Source organism: Tenebrio molitor, chromosome 5, assembly GCF_963966145.1.
Source record: "Tenebrio molitor chromosome 5, icTenMoli1.1, whole genome shotgun sequence".
NCBI classification, from domain to species: Eukaryota; Metazoa; Arthropoda; class Insecta; order Coleoptera; family Tenebrionidae; genus Tenebrio; species Tenebrio molitor.
This window is the reverse complement of record NC_091050.1, coordinates 19,706,257-19,720,281: the sequence shown is the minus strand read 5'-3', so window position 1 is coordinate 19,720,281 and position 14,025 is coordinate 19,706,257. Positions and strand designations below refer to the sequence as shown.

Below are 14,025 nucleotides of genomic sequence, written 5' to 3'. Positions count from 1 at the left end.
GACATTTGTTGCTATTTGTATTCCAATTGTTTTTCACGGCACATTCGAAAATTCAGTCAGCTATGGATCAAACGATAACTTTTAATACATCATTAGATTCAGAAAAAAATATTTCACCAGACTAAGTCTAAAAAACTACATGTGTCCATTTAAAAAAAAAAGTTGACTATCGTTAGCTACTGACAATAACGCCAAAAAAAAAATATTTTATGGCTGCTTCGTAGCGCATGAAAAACCATATCTTTGGGTATTTTGTTCATTGAAATCGGATAATAAATAAGAAAGTTATGGGTTGAGGCGTTTTTTATCAAACAGCCTGTATATTATATTTGGGATTTTTGACTTTATACAAATTTGATGTTTGTCCCAGTTTTTTATGTCCACCGATAGGACCTTTTGTTTAAGATAACCTTTTCTCCTCGAATGAAACACTAAAATAATTTTATTTCTTTATTAGATTTATGTTGGATATTGTGGACAATTTTAAATTGTTTCTGTCCTTTGTATTGAAATTACATTCGTCATACTGAAACCACCTGACACCGATCTATATTGTTTGGAAATACTACGAACAGTTCTTATTTGAAGCTTTCTTCAACGATGTTTTAGGTAGTTCTCTTGGTTTTCGACAAACCAGACGTTTATGTCGTTTTAAGTGGGCGTTCCGTTTCGTCTTAAATTCGCACTTGTCACAGCTATACCATTGAACAGCATCAGCTGAAGGATGAACAACTGTCTTATGGCGTTTTAAGTGGTACTTCCGTCTCGATTTAAATTCGCACTCATCACAGCTATACCACTGGCTGGCATCTGTTGAGAGATGGTTAGTTATGTTATGCTCTTTTATGTTTCCCCTATATTTCGTTTTGTATTCGCACTTATCGCAGCTATACCACTTGACCGCATCTGGTGAGAGATGAATTTTCTTATGTACTTTTAGATAGCTGTATGCTTTCGTTTTAAATTCGCACTTATCACAGCTAACAGTATCTGCTGACAGATGAGTTATCTGATGCTGTTTAAGGTTGGTCTTTGTCTTCGTCTTATATTCGCATTTATCACAGCTATACCACTGAACAGCATCTGCTGAAAGATGAACTAACTTATGTCGTTTTAAGTGGTAGCTCCGTATCGTCTTAAATTCGCATTTATCACATCTATACCACTGGACAGCATCTGCTGAGAGATGAATTATCTTATGTTGTTTTAAGTGGTAATTTCGTTTTGTCTTAAATTCGCACTTATCACAACTATACCATTTAACAGCATCTGCTGACAGATGATTTTTCTTATGCTCTGTTAGGTAGCGGTTTTGTTTCGTTTTAAATTCGCACTTATCACAATTATACCACTGAATGGCATTTGCTGAGAGATGAATTGCCTTATGTTGTTTAAGGTGGCCGTTATATTTCGTTTTGTATTTGCATTTATCACAGTTATAACACTGAACAGCAACTGCGGACAGATGCTCTTTTTTATGTTGTTTTAGGCAGCCGTTTCGTCTCTTTTTAAATTCGCATTTATCACAATTATGGATTGCATCTTCTACATCAAAACATGAATTTTCCAAGTGTTTGATCCATAGTAAAACAGAATATGTTTCAAACGAGCACTTTTGACAAATATAGCTTTTCACTACAGTGTCACTTTTTGGTTGATCTTGCACACAACCAGTGTCCTTTCTGTGATATTCCTTGAGATGTTGCTTTAAGATTACAACAAGATCGGTTTCAAAATTGCAGTCCTTGCAGTAGTACTTTTCCAAATCGTTTCTTTCGGATCTGGATGATTCTAGTGGCAACTGGAGACGTTTCGTGTTAGTCACCATGTTGAAACGTGATTTGGTCACGTAAGCACATCTCTGGGAATTGTGAATCTTTCCGTGGCCACATTTCGAGATACTCTCGCTATTTTCCAAATTTGACATTTTGATCTGAAAAATTTAATTTCATTTCAATGCAAGAAACTACTCAAAATACTTGCAAAATGCACAAGTTCTTGTCTTATCTAAATTTTGATTTGCTTAATCTATTGCACTATCGGATGATCAAATTAATTTGTAATCGAGTAACATTGTTGGTGGTAGCTACAGAACAAATAAATTTCCTAATAGAAACTTCGAGTTGAATTATAATTTAAGTATGATGCTTCTGAAATTCGACCTTGAATATTATTAATGCTAAGTGTGTAACATATACCGAGTGACTATAAATGATTGAAAATTATTTTGTTAGGTTGGTAACACATTTGAAATCTTTAGTTGGCAACATCGTTGGCATGACACAGGCAATTTTTAAAATTAAAACAAACGTCAAAAAAATCTAAATCGACAATGTACTTCGTGACTTAACCTAACCTAAATAGGAATGATTGACTGATGATGCACGAGAAGACTTGCACTACCAACTGCATCAGTGTTGCCAATCCACTATTTTCCTTCAATCATTTATAGTCACTCGGTATCTAGTCTTTGCAAAAACCAAATAACCACCAATACTGCATTCTACCCAGAAAATCCACCGGCAACGTTGTGTACTTCGATTTGATTGGTCTAGCATGCTACAGTTCATTTTTTAATGCTGTAGAAAAAGTCAGGCAGCCAAATATACACTTTCAATAGTTCACTAGATTCCTATTTCAATTTTGTAATAAATGCATTAATGTCAATTCATGTCACTGTCAGTTAGGTATTAATTTAAAGGCTAGTTTGGTCAAGGGTTTTTATACTTGATTATCGATGGGCTGCACAGAACAATTTATGTTCAACGAAAAAGTAAGTCGCCCTTATCCGTATTCGAAAAAACATGATTTTGAACATTTACAAACGTGTCTATGATGATCAGTGGCGGCTCGTGGGTTTTATTGTTGAGGAGGCAAACTTGAACAAACATAGTAATAATAAATACACCATAATAATAATTTTTTTAAATATACTATACCGGGTGCCCCAAAATACTTACCAGTACATATGTTGTTAAGTAAAAATATCAGGTAAAAATATTCAATCTTCTTTTTTGTAGAAGATATGAACCTACTGTCGCGAGCAATAAATTTTGGTCGTCAATGTTATTTCAAAATTTGGTTAGATTATCACAAATTTAAAAAATTTCCCTGCCTAATTATGCCCATGTCAAAAAAATGAGAACAAAATGACAATTAATGTCAAACAACATGATAGGTTATGACATTTACAACTGTTTTACAATTGAGCATTTTCAATTGCGTCAAAGAATGACCTTGGCGACCAAAATTTATTGCTCGCGACTGTACATAATATATGTTGTATTTTGATTTTTGGTGTCGTTCGATACAAAGGGCAATATTTTTAAGATCATTAAATCTTAAACGCGACTAAACCGTGTTTTCTGTTTCAACAGCAAATAGCATGCAAGGCCAACAAAACAACAAATTTTTGTTCACACTTCCGACTAGTCGTGTGCATTTCTGATACCACGTAACCACGTAGTGTTAAATTACCGTTTCTGCTTTCCACTTACACATATAAGGCCGGTTAAATTTGGTTGTGGCTGATCTTGACTTTTTACAATTTGTCGTAAGACAATTAATTAAATGGATGATTTAACAATTAATCAATAACATCTTCGCAATTTCTTTAATTTCCATATCTTTCTTCATTTTATTAAACAATATAAAAATAAATAAAACACGGACTTTTGACCAGGGACCAATAACACCACTCCAAATCCAAAACAAAAACAAACGAGCACCTACAATCTACACTTGTAAACGACCACCGGTGCGTGGTCAAGAGTCAAGACTCGTTAGAGCTCGGCTACAGTTCGAGATCCAACAGCGTTCGTTCCCGCAATGGTCATATCGTAGTCATATGTACATGAATCGTGACGTCTGTAAACAAGGCAAGCCTCCGGCCGAAGTCATTTCTCGGACACAAAACGATTTATTCCGAGAGCGTCGATGCTAGTTAGGCGCATTTCCATGCATTTTCGTCCGCTTAGCGGCGAACAATGCTGCGCTAAATTAAACTCTGCCTCCGGCCGACAAAAGCAACAAATGCTAACCGCTAAAATCTTCTTGTAACACATTTTTAAGAGAATAATTATCATTTATAAGCAAATATCTTCATAAATAATATGATTTAATATAATATTTAATTAAGTATTATATTTTTTATTTTCTTTTTATTTAATTTTATTTGGGGAGGCACTGCCTCCGTTGCCACCTCGGAGGAGCCGCCACTGATGATGATGATGATGAACATGCGGAACTTAAGGTTGGGGATACGATTAAACTAAAGAAGAGCAGATGTGGGAATTTGATGTGCGTATTGAAGTGACCGTGGAACCACTGATTATACACCTTGGAAAATGTGAAAACGATTCGGATTAACCGGAAGAATTCGAAGATGAGAGTTGATTTTTTAAATCTATAATATGTCTGAGTTATCGTTAATTATTGTTTCTATTTACTAACTTACTGCTTTTTTATTCATGAATTCTAGATTAAACACATTATTAAACACGTTTTCTCATTTCAATTAAATTTTTTATCGAATGTCAAAACCTTGTCAGAATGGCGGAGATTTTGAGAAACAGAATTTTTAGCGGCATCGTGGATCCATATCAATTATAAATGAATTTAAGGTATCTAGGCAGCCTTGATTACTGTATATTGGATTGCCTGACATTTTCTACGGCATTTAAAAATGAACTATAGTAATATTCAAATTGCCATTATACGAGTACACTTAGTGTAATTTTGTTTTCACCAACTTAATTCAACAGGTGGTAGTTATTTGGGTTTGGCACGGCCTAAAGGTATACGCCATTCGCAAAACTCCTGACATTTTTGACATTTAGAGCATCCCAAAATGATATACCTATACAGGGTGTTTTCGAAGTTGAGGCGTTCCTTGTAACACGAAGTACACTACATTATTCTCAAGAATTTTAGCCTACTAAATCTTTTTAGTAAAACGTTTGTACATATTAACGGAGATAATTGATTGTAAACTCTGTCCACTGATAAATTGCTTGACATAAATGTTACTAAAAGTGTTCACTCTACGCTACAACAAATAGATCCGGCGCGAAATTTAAAAAAATGAAAGAACAGGTTTACACATGATGTTTTATTATTATTCTGCATGTTTGCACTTAGGAAAGACGAAAGAAAACTTCAGTATAGCAGGGATAATGTATTAGGTTTTATTAATACAGGGTATTTCACGAGTGATAATTTCCGAACAAAGCTGCTTACTGAAAAGCAGCTTTTTTCGGAAATGGCTAAAACAAACAAGAGATTATTTAATATTTAATGCATGAACAAAAATTACCTCTGTATCATTTTCGATGTTTGTAATGTCACTTAAAGTGTTCATTATGCTAGATTCTTGAGGCACGCGCTCACTTCACAAATTCAAAAAAATCAACAAAAATCGCAACGGAGGAGATCAAAACAGCAACATGATCAAAACTAATAACTTTTAAAACCAGAGGAACGCAAAACAAAGCTCTAAAGATGAAAAATCACAAATCTAAATGCTGAAATCACTTGACAGCACTGACAATTTCTAATTTAAAATGTCATATAATTTATTTTTCGCCTGGGTTTCATAAGAACCAATGAGAATCAGTGGTGCGAATGTTTCAAGATGCTACCAACACAATCTATGATACTTTGTTAATATTTTAATGTTATGGTTTGGGGACTTTTGTTATCTACGGATATTTAAAAAAGTGCATTCTATCAGTGGACGTAGTCTATAATCTGTTTCAAAATCAAAAATCCACCACCTGTTGAACTATGTTGGCAGAAAAAAAGAAATCCCTAGAATAAGTTTCATTTTTTTGGGTTGGTCCTCCCTCCCGCAATAATTTGACATTGAACTGTTGGCTTTATTTACGTAACACAAAATAATTATTATGTACAAAAAGGTGGTAGCTACCATATCATCCCTTTTGAGTGAAATAATAAAATGAGAATAAAAAATACGATAAACTACGACCAAAACGACTCTTCAACAGTTGTCTTTCATAACCCCACTTTTTTCTGACACTTGCAGACACACTAAAAACAAAAGTTGGCGACGTTGTCGGTTGTATTATATGTTTTTATTGTTTTCTAAAATTTTGAGTCCGGTCCTGTCTATTTCTTCCCTGTACTAGACTACGTCCACTGATAGAATTCCGTTTTTTAAATATCCTTAGATAACAAAATCCCCACACCACAACAATAGAATATTAACAAAATATCATAGATTGCGTTGGTAATATCTTGAAACATTCGCGTCACTGATTCTCATTGGTTGTTATGAAACCCAGGCGAAAAATAAATTATATGACAGTTCAAAGTTGAACTTGTCAATGCTGTCAAGTAGTTTAAGCATTTAGATTTGCGGTTTTTCATCTTTAGAGCTTTGTTTTGCGTTTCTCTGGTTTTAAAAGTTATTATTTTTTGTTGATTTTTTTGAATTTGTGAAGTGAGTGCGTGCCTCAAGAATCTAGTATAATGAACACTTTAAGTGACATTACAAACATCTAAAATGATACAATACCTATTAAATAATCTCTTGTTGGTGTTTAGCCATTTCCGAAAAAAACTGGATATTTTAATTTCAGTAGCCAGCTTTTTTCGGAAATTCGAAAATGTATTGTGGGTTGCATTTTTAATTCCGTCGGGCACATTATCATTCGTGAAATACCCTGTATTAATAAAACCTAATATATTACACCTACTATACTGAAGTTTTCTTTCGTCTTTCCTAAGTGTAAACATGCACGTGTAAACCTACTCTTTCCATTTTTTTAAATTTCGCGCCGGATCTATTTGTTGTAGCGTAGATTGAACATTTTTAGTAACATTTATATCAAGCAATCTATGAGTGGACAGAGTTTAGATTAATAACTGACGTGGCCCAGGATGGTGTGGAAATCGTTCTGCGTACTCTCTGGACGCTGCAGCTGCATTCTGATAGTGTGATAACCAGTGTTAGGACAAAATAGTACCCGACAATCGACCAGTACAACTTTGCGTAATCCCTCGCTCGCACCTAAACACGATTCAGCTGGTTCCCTGTTATTTAAAGCGAACCAGCTGAATCGTGTTTATATGTGAGCGGGGTATTACGCAAAGTTGTACTGGTCGACTTGCCCGGGACTATTCTGTCCTAAGTCTGGTGACAACATTGCCCATACATTAGCAACATATCTGTGAGCTCATTATCTTCGTAATGATAAAGCCATTCCGACTAATTAGATGACAACTCTGACAGTATTTTGGATTAAGGTCCATGCTCATTTGAATTTTCATTAAGGTGATTTTGGTTAAAACTCTTTACAACAATGTATACTGTCACATGTTAAAAGGAACGCCTTAAATTCGAAAACACCCTGTATAATTAATGACAATCTTTTGAAATTTGGGTCAGTAAAAGGATGATTAGGTCCTATGTACAGTCAATTAAAATATTAGGTGGTTAGTACCTACTTAAAGTCTGTCTCAATTCTAAATTTCCACCAACACTGCATTCTACGTTAGAAATACAACCGGCAACATTGTTTGCGTCAGGTTGTATTTGTGCGGTTATCAATTATCATTCTCTGTGTCGATTTTATAACTCAAGATTTTAGAATAAAGGAAAAGAACGGTGCCAACGTTTTTGTCTCTTCGAAACACTTTACTAGACCATTTTTCATTTTAGCGTCAAGTAAATTACGTTGTTTTCGAATTATGTTTATAAAATAATTACATTGCCAACTTTGGTTATAACAATCCCCAAATTAGAGGTGGCTCGGTGGCCGCATGGCTGTCGGAGAAAGTACTCCGAGGTCGCGGTCCCGATGCTAGTGGGTTCGAATCCCACCGAAGGGGGAGGATTTTTTCAAAGGAAGGAACCTCCTCCGCCGGGCCATGGATGTGTGTGTATGTCTCCTCGGGGCTGACGGTAGGGTGGTGGAAGGAAGAATCAACACTCTTTCGGCCACCACCGCGAGGTCAGCACGGATTCGAGTCCCGTCGGGAAGGGCGGCCATGGGTGTATAAATGTTGTTGTGTATTCATTTTGATTGTGACCACTCCCTAGTAACTTTTCAGTTGCTAGGTTGTTGATAGGGAATTTTAGATAACACTAAATCCAGTCGCAGTTGGCAACTCTCGGAGGCGCCATTTTGACAGAAACGTCACGCTCACAGAAGACAGAACGGAGAACGACTTGCGCAAACGTTTTTCGACGTACACTGTGCGCATATCTATAAAATTGAGTTTTGGTACAAAATTTTAGAATTCAAATAGAAAATGCCACGTCGTCTTCTCAAAGTTGGAACCAAACGGTTAATATTGACTTGTTTCGAGACATTTATTGAAGCCAACGGGAAAACAACTCACAAAGACGAACATCACCAATAAAGTTAACTCTATTTGTGCTTTTTTGTTGTACATTTTGGCTAGTAAGTGTTGTAGTTTGATACCTTCTGCCTTTTCATCCCCTGTAAATCATTTTTTTGAACTTTCTGCCTGATTAGTTTTTATCTGAAAATATTTGTATTAATCAATGCTAATTGAAAGTTTTGATTACCTTTAGTAGGTAATCCCCAGGCATTTTTCGCCCTTATCTTACTGCCAAATGACCATTTCCTTCGTTCTTCATTAATATCGAGAATTGCATGAGGTTATTTCGAAGTTTTTACGTTAAATAATCTGTACCTGGATATAACCCCACTTTTCAACAGACGTGATCACAAAATCAGACAGACGTTTTTAGTTTCTCCTACTTCAAATATTGATTTCCGTTATTAATATTGATAAATACATTAAAATCATTGCTTTACCATGGTCAAGTTTTGACAATTCTGACATTTTCATATCATGTTCACACCACACAAATATTTAGTGTAAAACGTATGCAGCACACAGCTAAACAGCGCCTACTATGTTTTTCGTTCTGGTCACAATCAAAGTGAATAGATATTATGTCTGTGAATGTGAGGTGGAATGGGCGTGGGTGGCCGGGGAAAGTGCCCCGGAGCCCCGTCGCATCACCTGAAGAAAGGATAGGCAAAGGAACAAGGAAAATGAATTGAAAAAACGGCCGACCGAAAGGTACCGTAAAAGCCGTATGGCAAAAAACGGGAATGGCAATTTAAAAAAAAAAAAACCAAATTAATTTTTTTTTTATTTTGCCAGCATAATTCAACAGGTGGTGGAAATTTAGAATTGAAACAGACTATATGAAATAAAATAAAAAATTTACATTTAAAATTGCAAATGACAGCAAATGTCACGGGAGTTTTCTGAATAACTAATACTAATGGAAAACATCAGGTGCGTTTTATTGACAACAAACTGAGCTGAGTTTTGATGGAATTGGCGTTTTATTGCACGGAACTTTTCAGTCCACGCGCACTTTTCGATCGATGATTCTTGAAAAGTCAGTTTTAGGTGGAGAGAAAAACATCTGATTGTGGATGTGATGAAAGTGTGGTTACGTGTACCGCACAGATTACACGTGGATTACTTCCACACCACACAATACGTACACAGAGGGGGTGGTTTGTGGTGTATTGACTGGTTTGCTGCAAGATTGAGCTATATCAGCATCTATATATAATGAATTATATTTATTTTTTTACTTTTCATCACATTTTTTTTTGTAAATAACTGGAAGGTGATCCAAGTTGCTATTTCTTTTTCCGGTATGTTAGGTGTGCGGAATCACGGATGGCAATTATTTTCAAACTTGACATGATTGTTGACAAGGGTTGCCTGTGGCAACAACGGTATTCTGAATTTTGGGGCATGGGTCACTTGCGGCCGCGGTCAGAAAAATCTACGGGTGGGCTTAATCCTACAGGACAGTTGCGCGCCAAGTAGTAATAGGCTTTTGGTCAGTAGCGCGCGGCGGTCAGTTTACCTGCGAATCGCACCTAGGTAACAGATTTATATAAAACACTGAAATGTTAGGGGAAATATTTATATTATGTCTTGCTATATTGGTAACAAACACTTTTTACAAAATCAAATCGGTAGATAGCATTATTCTTACATGTAGAACTTAATTAAATTGGTTACATATTTGTAACGCTCCCTATACATATTTCGAATTTTATTTATTGTATTTATCCACCCCCTGAAGATTTTCTCAAATTTCAGAATTCCACAAAACAACCCGACTTTACCTACAGATTTTACTAAGAATAGCAAAATGAAAAGAAACATGTGCAATGCAAAGGGCAATAAGTAGTCCTACCTGTTTAACGGTATAGCTGTATTTTATTATCTTAATCCCTCATTTGCGCGCAAGTGTCCTGTACCTTTTGGGGCCGTCAAACTTCTAGCAAAGGGTAAAGTGACCGCGGCGCGCTACTGACCAACACCCGAATTTTGCTGTCTCAAACGTTTTATTGCTTTCAAGTTCAACCAATACTCAGCGTAGTGCAATAAAACGCACCTTGCATACATCCGTTTTCTATCCATAATCTTTGAATCAAATTAAATTAGACATGATAAAAATAAATCACAGCCACCCCTTATCCACATTCATCGTGAATCGATAACAAATTTCAAACTTTAATTTGCAAAGGTCAATCATAATGACAATAAAGGTTAAACTACCTTACCTACACCTAATTTTTGTGAAACAGAATGGTACAGCGCGATCAACAATGACTGAGTCTGTTGGCAATGAAATAATTGAAAAGTACTGGTGTTTTTTGATTCGTAATAGACACTGACCGGATTTTTTAACTTGAAACGACATTAAAAATATTTTTCTCCCTACCGATTAGAAATGTAGGCTGTGGATACCTCATTTGAGGTGAGAAAATTCAACTTTCTCGCTAAGGTAAGAAAGTTAATCATGAAATGTTTATGGTAAAACTGTACCAAAATACAAATGTCAAAAGTGTCAAAAGTGAAATAAGTTATTGATAAATGAAAGCCAATTCAATGAAGTAAGTTGGTAGGTCAATCATATAATCTGGAAAATAAACAGATAAGCTAGGTAGGTAGATTACTTTACCCTGTTTATATCAAATTTTCGAACAAACCTCAAATCTTCAAATGCGATGACAAGTTAATTAAACAAATAACACAGCCTACTATTCAATTCTCAAAATTTTCGTTTTAATCACGAATATAACAATTTTTTTTTTACTTTTTTCAACAAAGTTGTGCCGGTAGGGAAAAAAATTGTATTCAAACCTTGTTAAGAAAGTGTCCTTGCAGACCTTAGGCACTTACAAACCTCGTCTACGACTCGGTTTATAATCTTTGCCTGCGGTCTGCAAGAAACCACTTTCTTACCTTGGTTTGAAATATACTATTTGGTTATGTCGGTTATTTTTATGCTATTATTAAATGATCCTTTCATTGTAAATTTCAAATTTGCCAAATTTCATTGTAACCAACAGATTCAGTCATTCTTGATCACATCACACTGTACTATTGCGGCCAAAAAATTTTGGCCGTCACTTTCTTGACATTCAAGTAAAGTGTAAATAAACCTTTAGGAACCGTAACACCACTTTTGATTCTTGTCATTTTGACAATCAATTTAAACTGTTTGAAGCTCAGATATTCCAAAAATCCGACATGAATGAACAAAATTAGAGCAATCGTACATAGAAAACCTGAGGTAAACGTTCTATGTAGTAGAAATGACAAAATCATTTTGAGTTTTGAAATTTACCACCCAAAAAATAACGTTCATAATCAAGACGGTAATCATGATGACAATAAAGTATGGATTACATTTTTTTTTTCAATTGACAAATAGTGACGGCCAAAATTTTTTGGCCGGCATACTATTCTGGCCAAAAATTTCGTCCACCCTTTTCCTGTCATTTCACAAAAATTGCGTGTAGTTTAACTTTTATGGACCTTTACATTTATAAGAGAAAATATGCGCAGGAGATCTGCGCATTGTGAGAGAACAGTTTATCGCTACACTTATTTCCATTGGTTTCTATTGGTTTAACTCGTCGCAGTTATTTTACCTAACGGTCAACATCTTTGTTGTCTCACACGACGCAGAATTCATTTACGCAGTGACATCACTGTGCGACAAAGAGCATTCTTATTTGTAAAGGTCCATTGTCATTATGATTGACGTTTGCAAATTAAAATTTGAAATTTATTACTGTCATTCATAAGAACATAGACACAATTTGATTAACACAATCATGTCAACATGTGAAGTGAGGTTACTCCTTCCTAAAGGCTGCTTTACAGCATACGTGAGTGGAGTAACAGTTGTGGACGAAACTTTTTGTCCGCCATTGTACTTACCATTAATTTAATCAGATAGGAAAGGAGTGTTCGTATTTCTGTTTAGTTATTTATCACGTGGACGCCACCGAGAGCCACAACACAAAGCACGTGCTCACGTGCAATTCAGAGAATATAGTGCAATCGTCTTCGTCTGAATCGTCAACGTCATTATTCATTGTCATTAGATATCATATCATAGATAGAGAACAAAAATAGATAACCGACTCGCTCAGTCCCGAGAGGTATCATAGATAAAATAAAGTATATATGTAGTTTATTTTGTGTACTTATGAGAGGACTCATAGATAAAGAGGTATCGAGTTTCTGCGCCATCTATTTTTGCCTCTTAAAAGTTGAAGCAAAAGTCAGTAAGCAGTAAATGTGCTAGTAGATCTCTGTATAATAAGTAATCTGTCTGTGAGCAAAAGATTCATACACGACCTGCTGTATCATAACCGGCCTGTTCATTTCATTAAAAAAGCATAGCGAAAATGTTTCCGAAAAAGAGCCAATTTTCGCCGATGAGGGCGCCACAGTACGGACGCTTCTAAAGAATAAAAATGCGGAAAAATATGTTTAGACATGATTTTAGAGTTAAGATTGAGTACAGTAAGTTCATATTTTCTTTCTAAAACAATACTGAATACAAGCGTATTTTTGTATTTTTGATTTTAAATTTGATTGTCATTTGAACGGGAAAAACTCTCGGTGACAAAAATTTAAGATGAATAATATCCCCAAAAAGCGCCCGTACACTAGCGCTCTGCGGGGATCACTCAAATTACACATTTGAACAGGCCGGTTTTAATAAGGTTGTGGATTCATACATCAAACCAGCTGTGAAAAATGAGAATGCTACAGATTTGCCACTTCAGCTATAATAGTGGACCCTTTTAAAGGTTCTGTCAAATCAAATGTCAAAGACTCAAAGCAATTATGACATTTTTAAATTAGGTTATCCCTGTGTTCGAATTTACTTTATTCCAGTAAATTTTCATCTGATAATGGATAATAGTTGTTTTTGTTGTATCCTACAGGTCCTTTTTACCTCAATTCAAAACTTATATCCAAGTAATGCAATTTAAGCCACCATTGTGCTGACCAGTTTTTATGAAATAAAACGTTTACATTTTTTACTTGTTATTAATTTGTTTGATTTATTTATTAAAGATACCATTTCAAAATCTGTTGATGCATTTTGCGGATTATGACATAACTGTTGACTTTATTTATTAAAAAATAAAAACAAATTTTAATAACACATCAACGAACTTGACCTAAGCTATCCAGTTTCAAGAAGATTTATTGTATGTAAGATTAGTGACGGATGATTTTATATTCAAGGACGAATTTCATATACAATACTTAACTATGTACTGAAAATTGTGGATAGACATTTTGGTTTGTTTTTGTTTTTTTTTTATTCCACAAGTAAATTAGCCCTTCAAGTATGTGTTAAAGTAGTATATTAAAGAACGAGTTTTATAAGGGTTGATTTGGCGCACGAGTTCCAGGTGTAGAAAACAACCTGTAGGGGAGTTTATACCTTTAGTAGTACCCTTATAAAACCAGTTTTTTATGTTATTTTTTAGACTTTGCACCCTTGTTTTAATTTTTAAATAAAAAAAAATAAATTTTCAAATTCTAGGGAATTTCGTATTTATTGGTAATTCAAGGTAACGGATGCAACTACATCTGCAACAGATGTTAAAAAGTAGAGTTTTTTGGTGTAATACACTAAAATATTGATTTCATTAAAGTACAGTGTACTTTATAAAG

The 14,025-nt window shown here is 34.9% G+C and overlaps 1 protein-coding gene across 1 annotated transcript; it reads right to left on the bottom strand.

The window, feature by feature from the left end:
• Window positions 1–437: 437 nt before the first annotated feature.
• On the bottom strand, window positions 438–12,458 carry LOC138131883 (zinc finger protein 257-like). The gene is made up of 2 exons (XM_069049152.1): window positions 12,265–12,458; window positions 438–1,933 (listed from the first exon to the last, which is right to left on the bottom strand). Exons 1-2 carry the CDS (start codon window positions 12,265–12,267, stop codon window positions 566–568), a joined length of 1,371 nt encoding a protein of 456 aa, XP_068905253.1. The 5' UTR covers window positions 12,268–12,458; the 3' UTR covers window positions 438–565.
• Between the last annotated feature and the right edge of the window lie 1,567 nt (window positions 12,459–14,025).